The 25138-nt window shown below is 39.5% G+C and overlaps 1 protein-coding gene across 4 annotated transcripts in view; it reads left to right on the top strand.

Moving 5' to 3' along the window:
- The window catches only part of shprh (SNF2 histone linker PHD RING helicase), a 70663-nt gene extending 48324 nt beyond the window's left edge, over nucleotides 1-22339 (top strand). For 2 of the 4 annotated variants that reach the window (XM_072250754.1, XM_072250752.1), the window contains exons 23-31: nucleotides 1611-1754; nucleotides 3733-3834; nucleotides 6177-6248; nucleotides 8009-8197; nucleotides 9210-9302; nucleotides 10477-10563; nucleotides 12074-12252; nucleotides 15135-15215; nucleotides 20377-22339. In XM_072250754.1, the coding sequence (XP_072106855.1) occupies nucleotides 1611-1754; nucleotides 3733-3834; nucleotides 6177-6248; nucleotides 8009-8197; nucleotides 9210-9302; nucleotides 10477-10563; nucleotides 12074-12252; nucleotides 15135-15215; nucleotides 20377-20476 (1047 nt within the window). In that variant the 3' untranslated portion in view covers nucleotides 20477-22339. Of the gene's footprint in view, nucleotides 1-1610; nucleotides 1755-3732; nucleotides 3835-6176; nucleotides 6249-8008; nucleotides 8198-9209; nucleotides 9303-10476; nucleotides 10564-12073; nucleotides 12253-14930; nucleotides 15022-15134; nucleotides 15216-20376 lie in introns of those variants that run through there. The other 2 variants (XM_072250753.1, XR_011884878.1) reach the window with 2 other exon arrangements.
- Nucleotides 22340-25138: the final 2799 nt, after the last annotated feature.

The raw sequence follows: 25138 nt of genomic DNA, 5'->3' as shown, positions 1-25138 counted from the left end.
GAGAGCCATTATCGTGTAGATCACAGCTAACAGGATGAGGAAGTTAGGAACTAGGAGAGATAATCTCACTATTGTCAGAAGTGAGGTGGGGTGAATGTTGCTCCAAAAGCCTGTGAGAGGATGCAGGGCAGATGAAAAGTAAAAGGAGAGGCTTAGCACTGAGAGGTAAACAGCCAGCACAGTAAAAGGAGTAACACATACAAAATGCTGGAGAAACTCAGCAAGTCAGGCAGCATCTATGGAGGGGAATAAACACTTGATGTTTCAGGTTGAGATCCTTCATCAGAGAAGCTAGAAGAAGAAGGTGAAGGAGAGGGAAGGAATACAAGCTGGCAGGTGATATGTGAAACTAGATGAGGGAGAAAGAGAGTGGATGGGTGGGGGAGGTGGGGATGAAGTGAGAAGCTGGAAGGTGATGGGTGGAAAAGGTAAACGGCTGAAGAAGAAGAAGTCTGATAAGGGGAGAGAGTGGAGCATCGGTGCATAGGCAAAGAAAGTAGGAAAGTTTTTAAACTTGGGTTCATTAGACAATGCACTTCACCTTATGTGGGTATTGCGGTCAAGATTAATGCTTAGCTTAAAAGGGAATGAAATAAAGAATCTTGTTAGGAGGAATATAAAGGGAAGTTTTATATTGGAAAGGCCATCAGCACCAGGGACTGAAGGCTTACTCTTTGGCTCAGTCATTTCTCCACTTGAGTTATTCCTCAGGCTGCAACATAGCAGTCTGCTTGCAACTCTCTGCTGCTCAGTGTTTTATCCTGGAATTCTTCATTAATTATGCAGGCTAACAATGAAGTAGATCTCTTGTGTGTGCTTCTTACAGCACCTATCCAAGCCAAAAGAGCTATCGGATTAAGTGCAGAAGCAATCAATAAGCAATCAGCAAACAAGAACTAACAATAAGGCAATGAATAAATTCCCTCAAAGATTTTCTTGAGAATATTTCTTTTGATATAAAATATTTTTGCACTCTGTAGCAAAAGGGGCTGTGGAGATACTAGTGGCATGGAGACATTACAGAAAAGATTTGCGAAGAGGACACTAAAAGAGAAGGTTTAATTAAGAAACTGGAGCTCATTTTACTAGTTTAAAATGAGAAATTCTAGAATATACAATGATACATTAGACATAATGGTAAAAGTAGAATTTGTAAGTAGAGAAAGTTATGAACACAAGATTCTGCAGGTGCTGGAAATCCAGAGCAACACACATAGAATACTGAATGAACTCAGCAGGTCAGGCAGCATCTATGGAAATGAATAAAGAGTCTACATTTTGCGCTGAGACCCTTCATCAGGACTGCAAAAGAAGGGAGAAGATTTATAAATATAATTCTCTAATGTAATTCTTCTGAATTATAATGCAAAAGAATTATAAATTATTTTGAATAAATAATTATTTTGATAAAAAGGCCAACATAGATATTGAACTGAATGGACTCTCTGCTGTGATTCTGTAGTACAGGTCTATGTGCAAATGTGAAACTATATAAATATGTATGTGTAGAGTAGAAAGAGGTACTGTGGATAACTGATATATCTCAATTGAAAATAGACGTCTATCCTTAGACGGCTTCCTTAAGTACTTATTTTCTTTTGTGTTTGTAGTTGATGCATGAATATTGGATGACACTGCGTGATCGTGTTTCTGCTATTGATGAGTTAGCCATGGCAACTGAACGTTTTCAACTGCGTCTTCCAGGTGATCCCAAACCAAGTGTTCCGCTTCTTCATATCATCGAACCACATGAGGTATGAAGCTGGAAATATTACAGGCAGATTTGCTTCAACTTGTGCTGGAGAATAAGTGTGAAAAGGAAAGAAGAAACTTGCATTTATTTGATTTAAGTACATTATAACATAGATAGGCACTTGAGGGAGAAGGGAGTTGAACAAGATGTTAACATTGGATGGCAGAAATGTGGGGCAAAAACAGTGGGTTTGGTCATGTGGATAGACCAGCCTTTTTTTTTACTGTTAACTTTATACAGTAAGCACAGTACAGTTACTGGGTACTATTCCCTGAAAGTTTAGTGGAGTTAGAAACCCTCATCACATTCATAGAGATCCCAGAGGGTGCTTAAAGAGTGCTGGAAGATGCCTTTAGTAAGGGTAGCTTTTTGATCATTTAACATAATCTATGTTCTATAAGAAGGAGGTGTTAGATTGATCTTAGAACAGATTATAAGGTCGGCACAAAATCGTGGCCCGATGGGTCTGTACTATGTGGAGTGTTCTGTGTTTTTAACATGGATGTGATGGGCTGAATTGAACTTCTGTGTCATAAGTTGCTTATGTTTCTAGGGTTTTTACAAGTAATTAATGGTCCAGTGATTGGCAGAGGAGTTTCAGTGATCTCCACAATTAGTGGGACACCCAAAGTAAGCTTGCACTAGAGCACTAGCCTGCATTTTCTGTCAATATGGAGGCTGTCACCATGGCTGTCCAAAAACAAGTTGAAAAAAGAACTTAAAATTAAATTGCACATTGCATCTAGCATAAAAAGAGAGTTATGTAAGTTATTAATTTAGACTCCATTTAGAAATAGTCTAATTTTGGATGGGTTACTTCAAGACAAATGCAAAGGCCTGCTGCACCCAGCACAGGCAAGTGCAGGAAAGCTAAGTTTTGCACTGATTACAAATCCAAAGAAGTCTAACATCTGATAACCAGTAAGTTCTTTTATTTTCCTGACAAGGTATCTGTATAATACTTGTATTTATTCATAGGGTTATACAGCACAGAAACAGGCTCTTTAGCCCATATTACCATGATGCCCTGTTAGCTAATTCCATTTTCCTTCCTTTGGCCAATATCCTTCTAAACTTTTCTTATCCTTGTGCTCGTGCATGGATGAAAATTGTAATTGTATCTGCCTTTACCACTTCTGCTGGCAGCTTATTTCATTTAACCACCACCCTCTATGTGAAAACTGCCCCTCAAAGCTCCCTTAAATCATTTCCCTCTCACCTTAAAACTAGTTTTGGACTAAATTGCACTGGAAAAGAGACTGTGCCTTCCCTACCGCCCTCATAATTTTATAAAACATTCAGCCTCCTTTGCTCCAATGAACAGTCCCAACCTATCCAACCTTTCTTTATAACTCAGGTACCCCTACCCCCAGTCCAGACAGCATCCTTGTACATCTTTTCTGCATCCTCTCTAGCTTAATCACATCCTTCCTTTAGTGTGGTGATCAGAACTGCACACAATTATCGAGCCTTTCCAATGATTTGTACAACTGTAATGTCCCAACTCCCTTACTCTATGCCTTGGTCAATGAAAGCAAGCATATACAATACACAATGTGAGATCTAACCAAGGTTTTATACAATAGCATGACATCTCAACTCTTGTACTCTGCCTGATGAAGGCAAACATGCCATAAACACAAGTGATTCTGCAGATAATGGAAATCTTGAGGAACACACACAAAATGCAGGAGAAACTCAGCAAGTCAGGCAGCTTCTTTGAAGGGAAATAAACAGTTAACATTTCGGGCCACCCTACCTATGTGCCTTTTTCAGAGAAATGTATGCTTGCATCCTAGGTCTGTTCAACAACACTTCCCAGAACTGTAACATAATGCATCTGTCATCTAGGTAAAAGTAATTTATACATAGAAATGTGTGCAGTATATAATACAATATATTGGGTAATATATAAATCTACCAGTGAGAAATATAATGTTTATAAAAGCCAAGAAAAGCCACTGTTGTGTGTTTGTCAGGTGGAACAAAATCAAATGAAGCTCCTCAATGACAAAGCTGTGGCCACGTCACAATTGCAGAAGAAACTTGGTCAAGTCCTGTACCTCACAAATTTGGAGAAGGTGAGAGCCATTTATGTGATTGACTATCTATACTAAATAAATAATGAGCTGGATATCTGGCAGCAGCTTTGGTTCTACCATAACTGTGACCAAAATTCTCTGATGGGTAAACTATTCACTTCAAAGTTCAAAGTAAATTTATTCTCAAAGTACATATATGTCAAGTCATGCAAACAATTGAAGCGAAGAACAATATTCCGAACCAAAATTGAGTCCTCAGATCCAAACCCCGAGCAACCCGGAATAGGCCCAAAAACTCGCTTCTAAGTTCATCATATTAGCGGGCAAGGAGCACAGCAGCTGGGGCAGTCTCCGTAGCCTTAGTGCCAAGGAGATGACCGTCGCGGAGAGCGAGTGAAATCGGCTCTCGTCCTGGATCCCAACACCCTGTCTTTTCAGTCTATCTGGGTCAGCGTTTAAATTGACCAAACAACGGACAGCAAAAGGTTCCAGCGGCCTGGATGAACGTTGAGGAAAGTGAGCGAAATCGGCTCTCACCTCCATTCTGGGCCAGCGTTTAAATTGTCTAAAGCAGTGAATCATACCTCGTACTAGGACCACAGCAGTGAAAGGTTCTGGGCCCAGACCACACCACCCTATGACTCACTCCAAACCCAGGTTTCGCCATCCAGCCTGAAGCCACTGTCAAGCTCTTTAAATCAGCCTGGTGCCTAGAGCAATCCAACCTTTCATCCAAGCCAGTTGTACAGGCATTAGAACTCCATCTGTAATGATTCTGCAAAAGAGCCTGTTGGTTGAGGAGTAATAACTGTTTCTGAAGCTAGTAGTGTGTGTCGTGTGGCTCCTGTATGACCTTCTTGATGGCAGCAGAAAGAAGTGAGTATGACCTGGGTCGTGGGTATCCCTGATGATGGATGCTATTTTCCTGCGACAGCATTCTGTGTAGATGTGCTCAATGGTGGGGAGGGCTTTACCCATGATGGACTGGGCTGTATCCACTGCTTTTTGTAGGATTTTCTGTTCAGGGGCTGTGATGCAACCAGTCAGTATACTCTCCATGACACATCTATAGAAGTTTGTTAAAGTATTAGATGTAATTATGTGGACAGTGGAAAAAGTATCCCTCTTGTGTTTCTTGATCTCGTTATTGGAGAGTTAGTGTAGTAGACCCTGCCACTTTGGAATATCCCACACTTTCATTAACCTGGTTCCGCACTACTAGCCTTTCTTGGAATCCATCTCTTTTAAGAATGGAGGGGGGTGTGCTAGGTATTGTCCCATGCATATGTGTGCAAGGTGGGTGTCAATTACACAAGAGTCTCAGAATGGTGTATGTGTGGGAGTAGAGCAGCTTATGGGTCCATGGGATGTTAACTCCAGTCGGGGTGGGGGTGCTTGGATGCTCAGAGTTTACCCCGGGGTTAAAGGAGTTGCTTTCTATTGTGGGATGTTGTTCAGGTTAGGGGTAGGATTAGGAGAATTAAAACAGTTCAAGATTCAAAGCAAGTTTATTATCAAAATACATACAGTATATGTTACCGTGTACTACCTTGAGATTCATTTTCTTGGAGGCAGTTACCAAGGAAAAATAAAGAAATTCAATAGAATTTATAAAAGTTAGACATAAACGGACAAATACTAACAAACAACAAATGTGCAAAAGAAGACAAATTGTGCAAATGAAAAATAATACTGGGAACATGAGTTGTAAAGAGTCCTTGGAAGTATGATTGTAGGTTGTTGAGTGGTGGTGATTAAAGTTCTCCACGCCAGTTCAGGAGCCTGATGGTTGTAGGGTAATAACTGTTCCTCTACCTGAGGTAAAAGTATAGGTAGATTTTAACGATGCCGGGTAAGTACATGAAGGAGGAAAAATACGAAGTTATGATGATATAAAAAGGGTTCATGGAGCATAATCAGCGCCACAGATCAGATGGGCCAAATGACCTTTATCTGGACTGTTAATATGATCCAGAATGCATTCCCAGACTCATATTTTGTACTTTTTCAATCCAAACTGATGGTCTGTTGCATGGAACTGACATAATTTGTAGAACAGTGCAAGCTTGACTGCTATTAAATGTAGTTTTTCACTCAATTGCCCATTGCTATTCAGGTCATAGACTCAACCTTTATCCAAAGCGTAACTAGTAAATTCAAATAGTGTATTTCATTGGTGAAATTAAATGCAGTCTTCTGTTGTGACTAGCAGGAGACCCCTTCTTAGTTCTTTTTAAAATATTACAGAAAGGCCCCTACAGATAATTGATTAGTTAGTACTGTCCTGGATTACAATGACGACAATTGCTGCCTGCATTTACAGAAAATAGATGAAGTTTTAAGATCTTTACTTGAAAGCGATAATTTGTTTTACTGCACAGTCTCAGGATCCATCAATGGGCAGCTTTAATCCAGACCCTTGTCCCATCTGTGCACGGCAATTAGGACAACAGGTAAGAAAGGATTTTGAACTTTTGAATTTATTAATATCATGGGAGCTTGTTTATATGTAGGGGTGGCCATAAGTCAGTGATAATCTGTATCTGGATAAGCACTTGAATCACCAAAGCTTAGAAGGCCATGGGGAAAGTCCTGGTAAATGGGAATAGTATCTGTGGATACTTGATATTGGGGATGGACATGGTAGGAAGAGGGCCTGTTTCTGTCCTGTAGAACTCAATGACTATATATCGACTCTATATTTAGTAGCAGTATTTTGAGTCTGCAGTATCGGTGTATTTATTCAATATGGTAACAGGAGGATTCAAATAAAACTTATTCCACGTATTTTAAACAATAATTCCAAATTTAGCACAGATATTTAATTTGTAATTAGAAAATATATTAAATTTAATTAACTTTTAGAAACTCCTCATTAGACATGGTTTTCTGAAAATTTCAGATAATTTCAGAATAAATCCATGTATCCCTTCACTGATTTTATAATTTAATCTTTTCCAAGTAATTTACAATTGAAAGCAGCATTTTTGTAATTCACAAATTCTGCATTAGTAGTAATTGACACTGACTTGAAGTTTAAAAACAAGCATCAAAATTATATATTGCAAGCAGGTAAACAGGATTTCAAACAAAAAAAAAATCTGTTAACATTACAACCACTTGAATTAGTGCAATATGTTGAAAGTAACAAAATGGTCCAAAACACTTCATGAGAGCACTATGAAACAAGATCTCACACATGAGGAGAGAGCAGGCCAGGTTTTGAGCAAAAGCAACTTAAAAATCGAAAGACTGGGAGAGAAGTTTGGGGAAGTCCTTCCAGAGCTTGAGATTTTGGCAGTAGAAACGGTCAGTGCAAATCAGAATCGTATGAGAAACCAGAATTAGAAAATATTTCCTGCTGTAACATAAGCAAAAGCAACAGCTAGATCTCTAACCAGGAGCAGTGTATTGTTTTGTTTTAAGTGGTCTTCAAATTGCAAAGTAAATTTATTATCAAAGTACATATATGTCACCGTATACTACCTAGAGATTAATATTCTTGCAGGGAAATAGGAAATACAATAGATTTACAAAAACTCTATACATAGACTGACAAAGACTGATAAACAGACAATGTGCAAAAGAAGACAAACTACAAGTAAAAAATAATATTGAAAACATGCGTTGAGAAAGAGTCCTCGAAAGTGAGTCATAGAATCAGTTCAGAATTGTGGTGATTGATGTCGTCCACGCAGGTTCAGGAGCCTGATGGTTTTAGGGTAATAACTGCTCCTAAACACAATGATGTGAATGTAAAGGCTTCTTTACCTCCTGCCCAGTGGCGTGGCCTGGATGGCTTGATTGAATCAACGCTGGCTTCTGCCCCAGAATATCTCCCCTGTTCAAGTGCACAAAAATATATCTTGCAATTATCAGAGAAGGATAACCAAGCTTTAGTTTAATGTCTTGTCTGAGAGATATCACCTCTGACAGTATATGCCTGGATTTGGTACTCAAGTCTACAAGTCTACAACAAGACTTTGAAATTACAGCTTCTAATTCAGAGATTAGGGTGCTACATATTGAGCCACAGCTGACCCTAAAGTTAAACTGTACAAAACCACTGAAATATACTGATAATCATAAGAATTCTACAGATGCTGGAAATATACTGATGTTTATTCTGCCAGCTAGTTGTTCATTGTGCTGAAGTCTTTTTAATTTGTTTGCGAACCTGTTCTCTCCCTACAATCTGTTCTCTTGTTCACAGTGGGCAGTATTGACATGTGGACATTGCTTCTGTAGTGACTGCATCACCATTATAATAGAACAGTACAGTACAGGGGCTCAGCGAAGCTCTATCAAGTGTGCTATTTGCAGGCAGACAACAACACACAAAGAAATTTCTTATGTATTCACAAATGAGGCTGCAGACAAGGAAGATGAATTCCCTGTTAAGGTAAGCAATCATGACAACAAAATCTTCTACTAATGGAAAATGACTTGGAAAGTGATTTGTATTATAGTAAAGTAATTTAAATATACAGTACACTTTTCCATAATTAATCTGAGTTGTCCTCTTGTATGTACTGTCCACCTTTATGTACCTAAAGAAAACCTTGACTTTTCACCTTCTAAGAGAGATTTTATGTTTCTGGTTTACTTTATTGTTAGCAATAATGCCTTCAAGTATATGTAGTGTAAGAGTTATAATTTTTCTGGTTACACAAAAACAGTTTGTACTTAGAAATCTCTTTAATGTAGTAAATGTTCCAAAACACTTGACCTTGTATGGATGCATAAACCAAAGAATAACAATAATTTACACATATATATCCCCTACACTTTAAAGATAGATAAAGTTGATAGATAAAGATTAAAGATATGACATTAATGATGTCATACATTGAAACATACAATGAAATGCATCGTTTGCATCATCAACCAACACAATCCGAGGATGTTGTAAGAGCAGCCTGCAGGTGTGGCCAGCAGAGCATGTACACAACTTCCTAATCTGTCTGTCTTTGGAATGTGGGATGAAGCTGGAGCACCCGGAGAATACCCTCACTGTCACAGGGAGAACATACAAACTCTTTACAGACAACAGTGGCAATTGAATTCCGATCACTGGCCTTACTATGCTGCCCTTTTCCATGGTTTTATAGAAAGTTAATTAACAAAAGATGGACAAGAAGCTAAAGGAAATATTAGAATAGGTGATTTGATCATGTGTTTGTTTCTTAAAGGAGAAAAAGGGATGGAGATGTGGCTGAAGAACTGGCAATCAGTGAATGAAAAAAGAGATGTGGTTAGAGTTTACAATGGACAACTGAGCAAACACCGGCAGTAGAGAGAGCAAAAGAAGTACTTGAGAGATGGAAGTCAATCTCAGGTTCAGCATGTGACAGCTGGTTTTAGTCTCTCTTGTAAGAGATATAATAATATTTTATTTGTGCCTTCCATTTCAGGGTAGCCATTCTACTAAAGTGGAGGCTGTGCTCAGGGCACTGAAGAAAATCCAGCAGAGGGAGCCTGGGGCCAAGGCCCTCGTATTTTCCACTGTAAGTTTTATTACTGTGACCAACAGTTATATTTTTGACAATCTCTTTGGTTTGAAGGAAACGGAGACCTGTTTGTATTTAGTTTTTCTTTGATTCTTTTGTATTTTTTGTTTTACTGTGAATGCCTGTAAGTAATTGAATCTCGAAGTAGCAAAAGTTTGGGCACCCCGGTCAAAATTTCCATTACTGTGAATAGTTAAGTGAGTAGAAGATGAACTGATCTCCAAAGGTCATAAAGTTAAAGATGAAACATTCTTTTCACCGTTTTAAGCAAGATTAGTGTATTATTTTTGTTTTGTACAATTTTAGAGTGAAAAAAAGGAAAGGAGCACCATGCAAAAGTTTGGACACCTCAAGAGATTTGAGCTCTCAGATAACTTTTACCAAGGTCTCAGACCTTAAATAGCTTGTTAGGGCTGTGGCTTGTTCACAGTCATCGTTAGGAAAGGCCAGGTGATGCAATTTTCAAAGCTTTATAAATACCCTGACTCCTCAAACCCTGTCCCAACAATCAGCAGCCATGGGCTCCTCTAAGCAGCTGCCTAGCACTCTGAAAATTAAAATAAATGATGCCCACAAAGTAGGAGAAGGCTATAAGAAGATAGCATCGTTTTCAGGAAAAGAAAAAACTTTTAGAAAAAAAAATTACATATAACTTTTCTATATGAAATCTTAGAATGTTCCAAATAAAGAAAAATATTAATACGTCTGTCCTAAATTTGTTTCTAAATTTACATATTAAATACACATGTAGCAAAGGTGGCTAAATTACCTTTAAAAATGGGCACGCTGCCTTCTAAAAATGGAGTGAGAGTTTGCTCAAGGTTTGAAGTCTGATATGGTTTCAGGATGCAGAAAGATTGCCTTGTTTCACATAAAAGATCTGTCTCTAGGTATCAACCATGGCTCACTGAATAGTATTACCACCAATGAGCATAAAGTCACTGGTTCAAGTCCCACTCAGGAAACAAGTAAATAATTTAAACAGTTGCCCCAGTGCAGTACAAGGGGATTATTGCAAGGGCAGAGCTGTGGTGTTTCAGATAAGACATTAAACAAAATTTACACTACTACGTGTTATAAGATCAGCTTTTAGTTGTAAAGCTTTAGTCAAATTTCACCACTCTGTCTGCATTACACTTGTCTGATTTAGATTTTATGTTTTTGCTTTTAGTGGCAAGATGTGCTGGATATAATTGGGAAAGCATTGTTGGACAATGACATGGAATTTGTTCAGATCAATGGGCTCCACAAGTTCCAGGTAAAAGATTAAATATCAATGAATGGGACCTGTGAAAGTAAACCTTATGTAACCCCTCTTTTCATTGGCTAGTCTATCATTTGTTTGTGTCAGTTTACTAACTCTGGGGACTTTACGTGGTTACTTCAGAAACACTTAAGAGGCAACTGCAGACTGTGAAATAGGAATCATATATAGATTAGACATTAAATATAGAAGCTTCTCTCTCTAAAAATGATTAGCAAACAAACACTGGAAACACTCACCAGGTCAAACAGTATCTGTGGAAAGAGAAAAGAATTAACATTTTAGGTCCTTAACTTTTCCAGACATCCCACCTCTCCCAGAACTTCCGGGAGTTTCCCACATATGAATAGTGGCTCCCTGATGCCCGCAAATTATATACAATATCACGGAAATCAATTTTTTTGAGAGCGAGAGAGAGAGAGAGTGAGAGAAAGCACGAGAGCGACCACGAGAGAGAGCGAGAGCAAGCAAGAGCACGCAAGCGAGAGAAAAAGCAAGCGAGAGCGTGTGAGCTAGAGAGAGCAGGCAAGCTAGAGCGCGAGTGAGAGAGAGAGAGCGCAAGCAAGCAAGAGCGCGCGAGCGAGAGAAAAAGCAAGTGAGAGCGTGTGAGCGAGAGAAAAAGCAAGCGAGAGCGCGAGAGAGAGAAAGCAAGCGAGAGCGAGAGAGAAAGCAAGCGAGAGCAAGAGAGAAAGCAAGTGAGAGTGACCACGAGAGAGAGCGAGAGCACGCCATGGGAGAGTGTTCCAAAAAAAGAAAATATAAAACGTACGTCACCCCAGATTACCCTAAAGTGTACCCCTGCCTAATAGGGGTCAAAAATAATGACACTGTTGCTCGCTGCGCTGTTTGCAACAGTGACTTTTCTATTGCCCATGGTGGGTTAAAATGTAAAAGACATGTTGAGGTGAGTTTAACAGGTGTCATTTGTTCATTAGCATAGCTAACGTTATTTAAACTAGCTGGCTGGCTGCTAAGGAGCTACTCTATTGCAAACATCCCACCTCTCCCGGAAGTCTCCCGCAAATTGATGGTGCTACCTCCCTGAAATGAGTTTTTGCAGGGTGGGATGTCTGCTTTTCATCATACAGGTCGATTCTTTCATTGCCTTTATTCAGTCTACCTACACTCTCATGAATTTGCATCAGTCCCTTTACTGAGAACCAGTCTTCTAACCAACAGCTCTTGAAACAAGGGCTGTGCTGTTGTGGTTTGCTGAACTGTTTTCTTTCTCATAGATATGTCCTCATCCTTCCCTAAGGGCATGCCCCCATACTGAATCTCATGCCTGACACTCACAGACCCCATTTCTTTGAATGTTCTTCCCTCTACAGCCTAGAGCTTTGTAGCCTCCAAGTTCCAAACAACCCATTCTACTTCCTGTCCATTTCACATGTAGGACTGTTCAGGCCTGTTCTAGAAATTCTGCAGCTTTATAATAATGTCTAACTATTAAGTATTTTCACTATCTTACCCTGATCAATTCAAAACACATTGTATTTTTCAGGAGAATCTGTCAGCTTTTAAGTATGATTCCAAGGTAAATATCTTGCTGCTACCTCTCCACACAGCATCAAATGGTTTAAACATCATTGAAGCCACATATGTCCTCTTGGTAGAACCTATTTTAAACCTTGCCCATGAGCTACAAGCAATAGGGCGAGTGCATCGTATTGGACAAACAAAGTGAGTAACAGTCAATAATTAGACTATTTATATTTTTTCAGGTTGTTTTTGTTGTAAAATTATCCTTATAATGCAAATACTTTGATAAAAGTAATATGAGGCCTTTCAGCTCAGCTCACCTTACATCAATGTTTTTTTTATTGTGTTCTTCATCTTATTGTGTATTTTTTGTGCTGCATTGAATCCAGAGTAACAATATTTCATTCTCCTTTACACTTGTGTATTGGAAACAACATCAAACAACTTAAGGGTCTTGAATCAGTATTTTCTATTTTTATTTCAAATTTCTGGCATCTACAGTATTTTTCTCTGTAGTTTTTCCCTTTTACAACTTTAAACCATTTATCTATTTATTTACAAAGCTGCTGTCAACTTCTTTTGCTGCCCCCTTTGTCTGTTAATCTTTCCTGCTGTCAATTCACAGAGCATGCCTTTTGTTCTCTTCTCCCCTGCATCTATCTCTTCATGTTAAACCTTGTTAGTTTCCAAATATTTCCACTTCTGATCAAAGGACAGAAGCATTAACTTTGATTCTTCCTCTGGGATCTGGATCAACTGGAGAAATGGGCTGAAAAATGGCAGATGGAATTTAATGCTGACAGTGTGAGGAGAAAACAAGGTAGAGCTTACATGGTGAGCAGTAGGGCACTGAGGAGTGCAGTAGGGCAGAGGGATGCTTGAAAGTGGTGTCACAGGTAGATTGGGTCGTAAAGAAAGCTTTTGGCACACTGGCCTTCGAAAATCAAAGTATTGAGTACAGGAGTTGAAATGTTATGCTTGAAGTTGTATAGGGTGTTGGGGAGGCCTAATTTGGAATAATGTGTGCAGTTTTGATTAACTACCTATAGGAAAGATGTCAATAAGATTGAAAGAGCGAAGAGAAAATTTACAAGAATTTTTTCCAGAACTTGAGGACCTGAGTTGTGGGGAAAGTGTGGACTTTATTCCTAAGAGTGTAGGATAATGAGGGGAGAGTTGGTAGAGATATACAAAATTATGAGGGATATAGATAGGGTAAATGCAATCAGGCTTTTTCCACTGAGCCTAGGTCAGACTAGAATTAGAGGTCATGGGTTAAGAATGAAAGGTGAAATGTTTAAGGGGAACGTGAGGGGGAACAACTTCACTTGGTGGTGAGAGTGTGAAACTAGCTGCCAGCAGAAGTGGTGGATGCAGGCTCAATTTCAACATTTAAGGGAAATTTACATAAGTACATGGATGGGAGGGTATGAAGGGCTATGGTACTGGTGTAGGTTGATGGGACTAGGGAGATTAATAGTTTGGCATGGGCCAGATGGGCTGAAGGACCTGTTTCTGTGCTGTGGTCTTCTGACTCTGTAACTCTGCAGAAGCTGTCTAGCCTGCAGTTCATTGTCAGAATTTCCTTGCACAAAGGACACCGCAGGGGGAACTCGAAAGGTCAAACAGCATTTTTGGGGAGAAAAGAATTCTTGATGTTTTGGGGTGAATCCTATATCAGTTCTGGTGCAGGGTCTCAACCCAAATTGTTGAGGGTTTCTCTCTCCCTAGAAACACTGCTTGACTTGCTGAGTTCCTTCAGCAGTTTGTTTTTTTGTTGCTCCAGGTTCTAGTATCTGCAGCCTCTTTGCGTCACCAGATTATTTTTTAAATTTATTATAGCACTTCTTGTATTTAAATAGAGTAAAAGTAAATTTAAACAAGAAACAGATAGTTAAACCGTGCCTTCCATCTAGTGGGCACGTGGCCAAGTGGTTAAGGCATTGGACTAGCAACCTGAAGGTCGTGAGTTCGAGCCCCAGCTCAGGCAACGTGTTGTGTCCTTGAGCAAGGCACTTAATCACACATTGCTGTGCGACGACACTGGTGCCAAGCTGTATGGGTCCTAATGCCCCTCCCTTGGACAATATTGGTGTCGTGGAGAGGGGAGACTTGCAGCATGGGCAACTGCTGGTCTTTCATACAACCTTGCCCAGGCCTGCACCCCGGAAAGTGAAGACTTTCCAGGCGCAGATCCATGGTCTCGCAAGACTAACGGATGCCTTTACCTCCATAACGTAAAGAACCTCCAAATTTGAAATGCACTTGTAAGATTTTTTTTCAGTCTTGGATGTCTCTTGCTGCCATTTGAATGGGTTACTAGTTCCATTTGTGCTCTTTACACAAACTCTTTCAAGTTTTACTCCTTAAAAATCTTATCTTTTATTTTAAAAAGTCATTATGAACTCTGCTTCCACTTCTAGTTTTGATTGGACATTCCCTATCCTATCCATATTACTGTACAAAAATAATTTTTAACTATTTATTTTCTTTCTGGCGTGGTGGTTAGCATAGTTATTTCTCAGCACAGAGATCACCTATCAGGATTCAATTCCTGCCACTGTCTGTAAGGAGTTTGTGTGTTCACCCCATGGTCGCGTGAATTTTCTCCGGGTGCTCCAATTTCCTCCCACATTTCAAAGGTGTACAGCTCGGGTTAGGGATTTGTGGGCATGCCTGTTGGCACCGGAGGTGTGACGGCACTTGCAGGCCTCCCCAGCACAATCCTGTGTTGGTTGACACAAAACAGCACATTTCACTGTATATTTCTGTGTTTTGATGCACATGTGACAAATAAAGGTAATCTTTGATAGTTTGGCTGCCAAATTGTAACATTGCAGTTCAATAAATAATTTGGGTGCTTTATTAAATTTGTTCAGGTTGAAGGCCTTTTCAAGTTGAAGGTCTTTAAACAGAACTGGAAAATTGACAGCACTATCAACAATTGTCACATATCCCTAGCAAAGAGAGGTAAATGTAACTGGAATTTGAAATGAACTTGGTTTCCCTGTGATCTTCTCGAAATGACATTTCGTGTTTGAATTTCTTTACAAAGTGTAAACGTATCTCTTATTTCTTCCTAGGCCAACTGTTGTTCATAGGTTTCTAATTAAGGGGACAATAGAAGAGAGGATGCAAAGTATGCTCAAAAGTACTGAGAAAAGGTGAGTTCAGTTACCACATTGTTAAGGCTTATATTTTCAGTTTATGGAAACAGTGGCATGGACAGAGTGGATGTGGCAAAGTTGTTTCCCATGATGGGGGAGTCTAGTACAAGAGGGCATGACTTAAGGATTGAAGGGTGCCCATTCAGAACAGAGATGTGAAGAAATTGTTTTAGCCAGAGGGTGGTGAATCTATGGAATTTGTTGCCACGAGCGGCAGTGGAGGCCCAAGTCATTGGGTGTATTTAAGGCAGACATTGATAGGTATCTGAGTAGCCAGGGCATTAAAGGTTATGGTGAGAAGGCGGGGGAGTGGGACTAAGTGGGAGAATGGATCAGCTCATGATAAAATGGCAGAGCAGACTCGATGGGCCGAATGGCCGACTTCTGCTCCTTTGTCTTATGGTCTTATAATGCTTAAATTATTGAGCAAAAGACCTGCAGCAATTTAAAAGCTGAGTTCAAATCCCATCCAAAGCAACTAGGCAATTTAAGTTCAGTTTATTAAATAATATGGAATTCAAGAAGTAAGCTAGTCCCAGTAATAGTGACCATGGTTACCGAATTCATTGTAAAGCCCCCTACCAGTTTGGCTTATATGTGACACCAGATTCTCACCAACGTGGTTGGCTCAGTAGCCTTCCAAAATGCCTTTAGTAAAGCATACATTTTTATATTTAAGCTAATTAAGAACATAAGGAGACAGACCTTCTGGCATTGATCTAGGCACTGAAACAGCAATGCACTCCCAGCCTAGCTGACCTTCCAAGTTCCTTGTCATAAACCTTCAGAGACTAGTGTGGAAATTGGGAGAGCAATTCCATGGACTTGTCAAGCAGCAGCCTGATCTAGTTATGCTCACAATAGACCCAATGTCCCCAACTCTTCCATTAAGAGTCCTTGCACACATTCTCACCAGAGGTGACAACACAGATATACAGTCAGGAAGGATAGGCTCGGCGTCAGGTTAAACACAAAGAAGCCTTCTACTGCTTACCACCTCCTGACCCTTCTCAGCTGAAGAATCAGTTGAACAACACTTGGAAGAAGAAGAGACAGGCAAATGATGTTGACTGAATGGAGACTTCAATATCCATCTCCAGCAATGGCTCAGTGCTAATTGAAACAGCTTAGTTCTGAAGGACAGACAGTAGGCTATATTTGCAAAGTGGGCTAAATAAGTTAAAGTGAGGGATAACATTGTCCTCACCTGACAACTAGAAACTGATGTGCCTGTATATAATGGCATTGGCAGGAGTGACAAACAATCCAAAGTTCAAAATTCAAAGTATATTTTATTAACAAAGTACATGCATATTACCATATACAACCCTGAGATTCATTTTCCTGTGGGCATACTCAACAAATCTATGGAATAATAACCATAACAGAATCAGTAAAAGACCACCCAACTAGGGCATTCAACTGGAGAGCAGAAGACAATAACTGTGCAGATACAAAAAGAAAGAAAGAAAAATAAATAAATAAGCAAGCAATAAATATTGGGAACATGAGATGAAGAGTCCTTGAAAGTCAGTCCATTGGTTGTGGGAACATTTCATTGTTGACACAAGTGAAGTTGAGTGAAGTTATCCATTTGGTTCAAGCTCCTGATGGTTGAGGGCTAGTAACTGTTCCTGAACCTGGTGGTGTGAGTCCTGAAGCTCTTGTACCTTCTTCCTGAAGGCAGCAGCAAGAAGAGAGCATGGCGTGAGTGGTTGGGGTTCCTGATGATGGATGCTACTGTCCTGCAACAGCGTTTCATGTACAAACGTAGATGTGCTCAATGGTTGGGAGGGCTTTACCCATGATAAAGGCAATACACCTCCAAATGTGTGGAATGTACCTTCGAGGGGAACATGCTGATGGTGATGATGATGAAGACTGTTGTCTAAGTTCCTCTTGGTGGTCAAAGCTGCATGTTTGGGAAGTACTGCTGATGTACTAGGTAGTAACTGCAGTGCATTTTACCCATGTTATGCTGCTAATGAAAAGGGTGTTTGTTGGGGGCTACTTTGAACTGGTGGTGTTTAACTTCTTAACATAGAAACATAGAAAACATACAGCACAATACAGGCCCTTCAGTCCACAATGCTGTGCCAAACATGTAATTACTTTAGAAATTACCTAGGGTTACCCATAGCCATCAATTTTTCTAAGCTCCATGTACCTATCCAGGAGCCTCTTAAAAGATCCTATTATATCCGCCTCCACCACTGTCTCCAGCAACCCATTCCACGCACTCACCACTCTCTGCGTAAAAAAAACTTGCTCTGACATCCTCTCTGTACCTACTTCCAAGCACCTTAAAACTGTGCCCTCTTGTGTTAGCCATTTCAGTCCTGGGAAAAAGCCTTTGACTATTCACGCGATCAATGCTTCTCATCATCTTATACACCTCTATTAGGTCACCTGTCATCATCGCTCCAAGGAGAAAAGGCCAAGTTCACTCAATCTATTCTCATAAGGCATGCTCCCCAATCCGGGCAACTTCCTTGTAAGTCTCCTCTGCACCTTTTCTATAGTTTCCACATCCTTCCTATACTGAGGTAACCAGGACTGAGCGCAATACTCCAAGTGGGGTCTATACAGCTGTAACATTACCTCTTGGCTCTTGAACTCAGTCCCACAGTTGATGAAGGCCAATGCACCGTATGCCTTCTTAACCACAGAGTCAACCTGCGTAGCAGCTTTGAGTGTCCTATGGACTTGGACCCCAAGATCCCTCTGATCCTCCACACTGCCAAGAGTCTTACCATTAATATATTCTGCCATAATATTTGACCTACCAAAATGAACCACCTCAGACTTATCTGGGTTGAACTCCATCTGCCACTTCTCAGCCGAGTTTTACATCCTATCAATGTCCCGCTGTAACCTCTGACAGTTCTCCACACTATCCAAAACACTCCCAACCTTTGTGTCATCAGTAAATTTACTAACCCATCCCTACACTTTCTCATCCTCATCCTCAAGAACTTACATTCTTGAATTTTATAAATGCAGCAAATGCCAGTTGCTTAGTTTTGATCTTCTGGATATGTTTCAAATGAATTTTTGTAGGATTTTCCATTCAAAGACATTGGTGTTTGCATACCAGGCTGTGATGCAGCCAGTCAATATGCTCTCCATTACACATCTGTAGAAGTTTGTCAAAGTTTTAGATGTCCTGCGGAATCTGCGAAAACTCCTAAAGAAGTAGAGATGCTGCCATGCTTTCTTCATAATTGCACTACCCAGGACAGGACCTCTGAAATAATGACACCTAGGAATTTAAAGTTGCTGACCCTCTCTACCTCTGATCCTTCGATGAGGCTTGCTCATGGATCTCTGTTCTCCTTCTCCTGAAGTCTACAAACAGCTCCTTGGTCTTACTGACATTGTGTAAGAGGTTGTTGTTATAGCACTGCTCAGCCAGATTATCAACCTCCCTGCTATGTGCGGACTTATCACCACCTTTGATTTGAACTACGACAGTGGTTCCATCAGCAAACTTGAATATGATTTTGGAGCTGTGTTTATGGAGACGAAGTCCCATCTTCAGACTGAGGATGTGCTACACATTGATGCACCTGCTAAATGGGATACATTTGAGGTATATCCAGAAGATCAGAACTGGGCAAGTGGCATTTGCTAAACACTACCAGTTCAAAGTAGCCCCCAACAATCACCATTTTCATTAGCAGCACAACATCTGTAAAAATGCATTGCAGTTACTACCTGGTAACAATACCTCCCAAACATGCAGCTTTGGCTACCAAGCAGAACTTGGAAAACAGTCTTCATCATCACCAGGATCTGCATGCTTCCCTCGAACGTACATTCCACACTGATTTGGAGATATATTACCTTTATCATCACTAGGTCAAAATCTTCTCATTCATGACCCAACAATTACAGTGTGAATTCTGCACCAGAAGGTTTGTGGTACGTTAAGATGACATCTGAGCTTAAAAGATGATTTTAAGAGTGCATAATTCATCCCTGTGATCATCTTTTACATACTTCTGAAAGAATAGCTAGATCCTTGGTAAAAAAAAGATCATTTTTCAGTACCTAGTAGTCCTTCAACATGGAATATTGAAGAAATTCTCTATGGTCATTCTTCACTGCTCAGCCTTATTTATTTGCTGTTTGTAGAAGATTGCCTTCATTACAACAGTAACTGTGTCAAAGTACTATTATGTCTGAAAGGTATAGTACATTCTGAAATTGTGAAGGACACTGTAATTAGAACATAGAATTGTACAGTACAGGTTGTTTGGCCTAAGATGCTTTGCCAACCATTTAACCTACTCCAAGATCAATATATCCCTTCCCTCCCACCCTCTATATAACCCTCTATTTTTCTATCATCCATGGCCCTAGCTAAATGTCTTTTAAATATCCCTAATGTACCTGCCTCTACCACCACCCCTGACAGTGCATTCCACGCAACTACCACTCTCCGTGTAAAACAGCCTACTTCTGACATCCCCCTATACTTTCCTCCAATCACCTTAAAATTATGCACCCTTGTGTTAGCTATTTCTGCCCTGGGAAAATACCTCTGGCTGTCCAGAATACACTCCATCTACTACCACCCTTGACCTTCTATGGGCAAGCCAATTCTGAATCCACACAGCCAAATTTCCTTGAATCCCATGCCTTCTGACTTTCTGAATGAGCCTACCATGGGGAACCTTGTCAAACACCTTATTAAAATCTATATCCAGTGGTCTGGTGAATTGGGCAATCAGTTGATCAGAACAGCTGCTTATTTGGGACAACTCTTAGAGAACAAAATCTAATTGAGAAAATAGGTGTGATTCCCTTTGTTTATTTGGGGCATTATGCCACTTAATTGGGACAGGAAATTGCTGCCGGTTTCTAACTAATGTCAGTTGCATGCAGTTGTCAGCCTTTAAGCACTGCACTGTGAAACAGTTTTGAAATAGCACCAGTTGCATGTGTTTGTGTTTAACAACCAGTGATTTTTGTCACTAATGGTTGGCAAGATAAAAGCAGTAAGACAATTCAAAACTTTTTGCTTACTGCATCCAGTGCTCTATCTTCATCAATTTGTTTTGTATGTAATTTTCTTAGAAAGGAGATTGATAATCAGACATTGTTTTTATATTATTTGGAAATTAATACATTTTTCCTTCTGATTGGTCTTTAGTCATAACAAGTCAGTAATTGTACAATCAGAAGCATCTGTGCTGACAGTGGGGGACCTAGCTGATCTCTTCTCAGAAGAAGAAAGGACTACAGATGGATGAAGCAAGATCACTGCCTATGCACTAAGGTTATATTAAGTAGTATGAACTATGTATAGAAAAATATTCATTCTCCACCCGGACAACAATGAAACCAAAACAAAATGAACCCTGAGTGAGATTGAATTAAGGCATAGACATTGATTATTTGTTAATAACTCTGAATTTTAGAATGATGAATAAAATGGGGAATTTCAACTTTCATGTTCAATACTGTGTGGTGTGGCAAGATGAACAGTTAAACCTTGGGTTACAGTAGAGAAGCTCTACAGTGAAACATTTGGTCCAAATTTTACCACAGTGGCTTCTGTGCACTTCAGTTTGCCATCAGTCCAGAGGTCATGTGACATTTAACTATATAGGGGGAGCAACAACTGGACCAGTAAAATTTAGTATTGGGAAAACAATGCAGGACTGAAGTGAAGCGTGAATTTAAATGTAAATCAGGTTTAGGAAGAAGGTTGGATTAAAAGAAGAGGGATGAGATAGAATGGAAAAATACAAAGAAATATCTGTGCAACCAGGGAATGAGACTGCACACTTACAGTGAAACCAAAAAAGGAGAGCTGAAATTCTACAATGAAGTTAGAAATTCCTGGAGACTCTCATGCAGGTTAGGCAGCACTTATGGAAAGAAAAAAAAACATTAGTTTTCTGTCCTGAAGGGTTCTTGACCTGAAATTAATTGTTTTGTTTTCCACAGAAGTTTCTTAAACTGTTTCCAGCATTTTATTTTATTTTATTTTTTAGAGATACAGCATGGTCGCAGGCCCAACGAGCCCACACTGCCCAATTACACCCATGGGACCAGTTGACCTACTAACCGGTATGTGCTTGGAATGTAGGAGGAAGCCAGAGCACCAAGAGGAAAGCCACATGGTCATGGGGAGAACATACAAGCTCCTTACAATTAGTGGTGGAATTGAACGCAGGTCGCTGGTGCTGTTACCGTAGCCACCACACTACTGTGCCACCCTTTTCACTTCTTATTCCACACTTGTAATATTTGATCACCATTGCAGAGCCATTGTTAAAGGGATATGTGCACTAAAGATTAAATACATTAATGTTCTTGTTGAATTTAATGAGTAGTTAATACATACAGCAAATATGCTTTTTAGTGAACGTGGGGGAAATCTAAGGTGGAGAAGCTGCTTTAAGTGGAACTAATGGCAAAATCAAGTTTCTGGACGTTCACAGTTAGTCACGCACTTCAACATCAGAGATTGCTGTGCCATTTATCCATAAATTGTAGAAAGTACTAATAACCTGTGCTGTTCTTTGCATTCAAAGTCTTTTGATGGTTGCATTGTGTTAACCCTCTCAGCTGCAATGTTTCTGGTACAAGGAGCTAAATTGTTTTTCTTTCTTTCCCTGTTCTAATGAAGGGTACTGCACCTGAAACGCTAACTAATGAAATTTTTTCTCCCCATTGATGCCACCTGATCTGCTGAATTTTTCCTGCAGTTTTTGTTTTTAGTGCAGATCTCCACTCTTCACAGGAGGAGTTGATAGAACTGTGGGAGGAGTAAAATTAGATTAATGTACATGATTAATTTGCTTGTTGATTGGTGGGCTGAAAAGCTGCTTCTGTACTCTGTACCTCTCTAACATTAAATATGGCCATTTTCTATCTTCGTACTTTGGAATCTGCACATACCTATGACATCAGAATTTTTTGTCAGAGATACGTGGCTCTTGCGGATAGAAATCTTTTTGAAACTACTGAATTGATAATTGACGTTATATTTTTATAAGTTGATCTTTATGTAAAATCCCTTGGGGAAAAAGTTGAACCTTGTCAATTGAATCACCAGACTTCAAAGTTCAAAGTAAATGTATTATTAAAGTATGTATATATCATCATATTCTGTGCTGAGATTCATTTTCTTTGTACAGGCTTGGTTCAGTTGATCATATTGTTCCCTGTTCATCAGAAGTTTAATGCAACCCACCCCCTCCAGGGACAATATGGTGAAAGTATTACCCTATGTCAGGTGTTTCAGGTGTAAAGTGAAACTGAGGCTCACTCTGCCCTAACAAGTGGACATTAAATATCCTGTGCAACCAACAACTTGCACAGCTGCAACATAATGTCCCAACTCCTATACCCAAACTGGTGAAGATCTAGCATGCTAAACATTTTCTTCACCATCCTGTTTACCTGTGATGTTGATTTCCACAAACCATGTGCTTGTATTCCTCAGTCCCTCTGTTTCATTACTCTCCCTAGTGCCCGACCATTTGTTGTACACGTCGTACATTGGTTGGCTTTCCTAAATACAGCAGCGCACCGTTATCTGTATTGAAATTTACTTGCCATTCCTTGGCCCACTTCTCTAACTGATCAAAATCCCCTTGTAACCTTCTTCACTATTAACAAATAGAATTTATTATTCTGAGCCCTACCTGTGCAAAATTGGTGTTTGGTTCTGATATGTTATGATCTGATGAGTTGAATTTTTTCTTTGTACATTGCTGTCATGTGATCTAGTTTCACTTTAACTGAGCAAAAACCATTTGATACCTATTAACAGCTTCTCTCTTAATATAATTCTTCTGTAAATTCTTCTTTCTTTTCAGTCATACACTGTGTAATCATTGCAGCAACAATTTGTAAATTTCTGTTTTAGTAATTATACATCCTGCTTAATATGTGGATATGTTGATCATGGCAAACCACTGAGGAATTGTGAGAGACAAGTATTTTTAAACCAACCTTAATAAGGGCCTCCTTGGACAGAGCTAGGCAGGATGTCCTGAGTGAGGCCACCTGGTTATCTAAGGAGAGCCACATGTCTCATTGCCAAGTACTAGTCCTGCAGTCATCAGACCATCACCTCACCACCGTGAATCATTGGATATGACTGGCATGAGCTCTGGTCACTCAAGGTTGAATTGCTAAGTTCTCATTTGGCTTCAGAGTTCTATCCAGTGGCCATCAATGATGTTGTTTAAATAGCATTTTGAGCAATAATTAGTCCTGAACTCCTCTGTGGTTCTGAAAAAAAACTTGAGTTTCATTCTAGGGGTATCATTTCAAAAGAAAAAATGTCAAAAATTCCATGTTTTTTATGTTTTTTATCATTTAAAGCTTTAGGACATTTTTGTTTCAGGTGATACATTTGATTGAGAACAAATAAAGATTAATAATTCATTAAAAAGTTAAATTTCTAACTTTCTGGCATGCTCTCTGATAATTGTTCAGTATGATTGATTGCTCAGTTGCTGGATTCAAGGAATCCCCTATTGCAAATGTCTGGCAGCAAGTAACATCGAAAGAAGCCTATAATGTTATATACCTAGGTTTTTCTGCAGTATTGTCAGCAAAAACAATTTCACTTCTTATTGTAAAGCCTGGAAAATTCAGTGGTGGTGACTAAGTTCAGTACCAAAGCTTTCATTCTTACATGAGGAAAGGTCGGTATACATGTTATAAACCTATTATTCATATTCTCCTTCATGATGTTACAAAGAGCCAATAGACAAATTCCCTTTCACATCTTTAAAATACAATCATCCCCGAGATTGCTATGTTCTTTGTAACATACATTTAACTCTACTAAAATTTGGATTTATATATTAGGAAGAATTTACACACTGAATACATATTTAGACTAGTTTCAGAAAAGACTATCTTCAGATTGCTGTTATAGATGAGATAGGAACATTTAGAATAGACAAGGGCAATATTTTTTATTGATTAAAAGGTTGGTGTTGATAAAGTTTGAGTGGCTGGGAGCTAGATGCTAATGAAATGTTGAATAAAAAAAAACTTGCACTTTATGCAGAAACTTTTACATCAACACAATATTCTAACCATGTTACAATCAATGAACTATTTTTCAATTACATGAAAATCAAAATTTAAAATAAACTGCAGATGTTAGAGATCTAAAATAAAAAGGCATATAATGCTAGAAATACTCAGCAGGTCAGAACACATCAGATGCAGGTGAAACAGTTAATGTTTCAGTTTAAAGACTCTGTCAGAAGGTTTAGGAAGGAGACAAGTTTATTACGCTGCAGGGAGGGTTGTGGAGAAGGACGTCTCGGTGGAATGCAACACTATTTTAGAAGAAATACAAGTGAATCACTACTTCAGCTGGAAAGACTGGGTCCCTGGATTGTGGGAGGAAAAGGGGTGATAGGACAAGTTTTGCATGACCTGCATTTCCTGTTCATTTCACTCCACATTCTGCCTGACTGCTGAGTTCCTCGAGCAGTATTTTTATATATTGAGGAAGATTATTTCAGATTTACATTATCCTCAGAATTATTCCCTTGTATCAAGAGGACATTTATTGTTAATGATCAGCCAGTGCCATCTGAAATGGCGGAAAGTATTGAGGGGCTGTTTATGCCCACTGATACATTATCAGATGATTTGAAGGTAAGCTTCCTTCTGTTGAAAATTGTAAAAGAAATTCCTGTGAATGCTAGGTGATTTTTCCTATTTTGCCAAATTAGCATTGGGAAGAATGTCACTCCTGGCAGGGTGCAGGTAGCAAAGCTGTACATGCAACACAATTACAGCACCTGTGATCGCGGATCGGGGTTCAATACCTGCTGCTAATAGTAAGGTGTTTGTATGTTCTCCCCGTGACCATGTGGACTTTGTCGGTGTAGTCTGATTCCCATATTCTACAGATTTACAGTTAGGGT

This window comes from Mobula birostris, chromosome 2 (genome assembly GCF_030028105.1).
Source record: "Mobula birostris isolate sMobBir1 chromosome 2, sMobBir1.hap1, whole genome shotgun sequence".
In the NCBI taxonomy this organism is placed as follows: Eukaryota; Metazoa; Chordata; class Chondrichthyes; order Myliobatiformes; family Myliobatidae; genus Mobula; species Mobula birostris.
The sequence above is the reverse complement of the archived record's forward strand: the minus strand, read 5'-3'. Positions and strand labels throughout refer to the sequence as shown.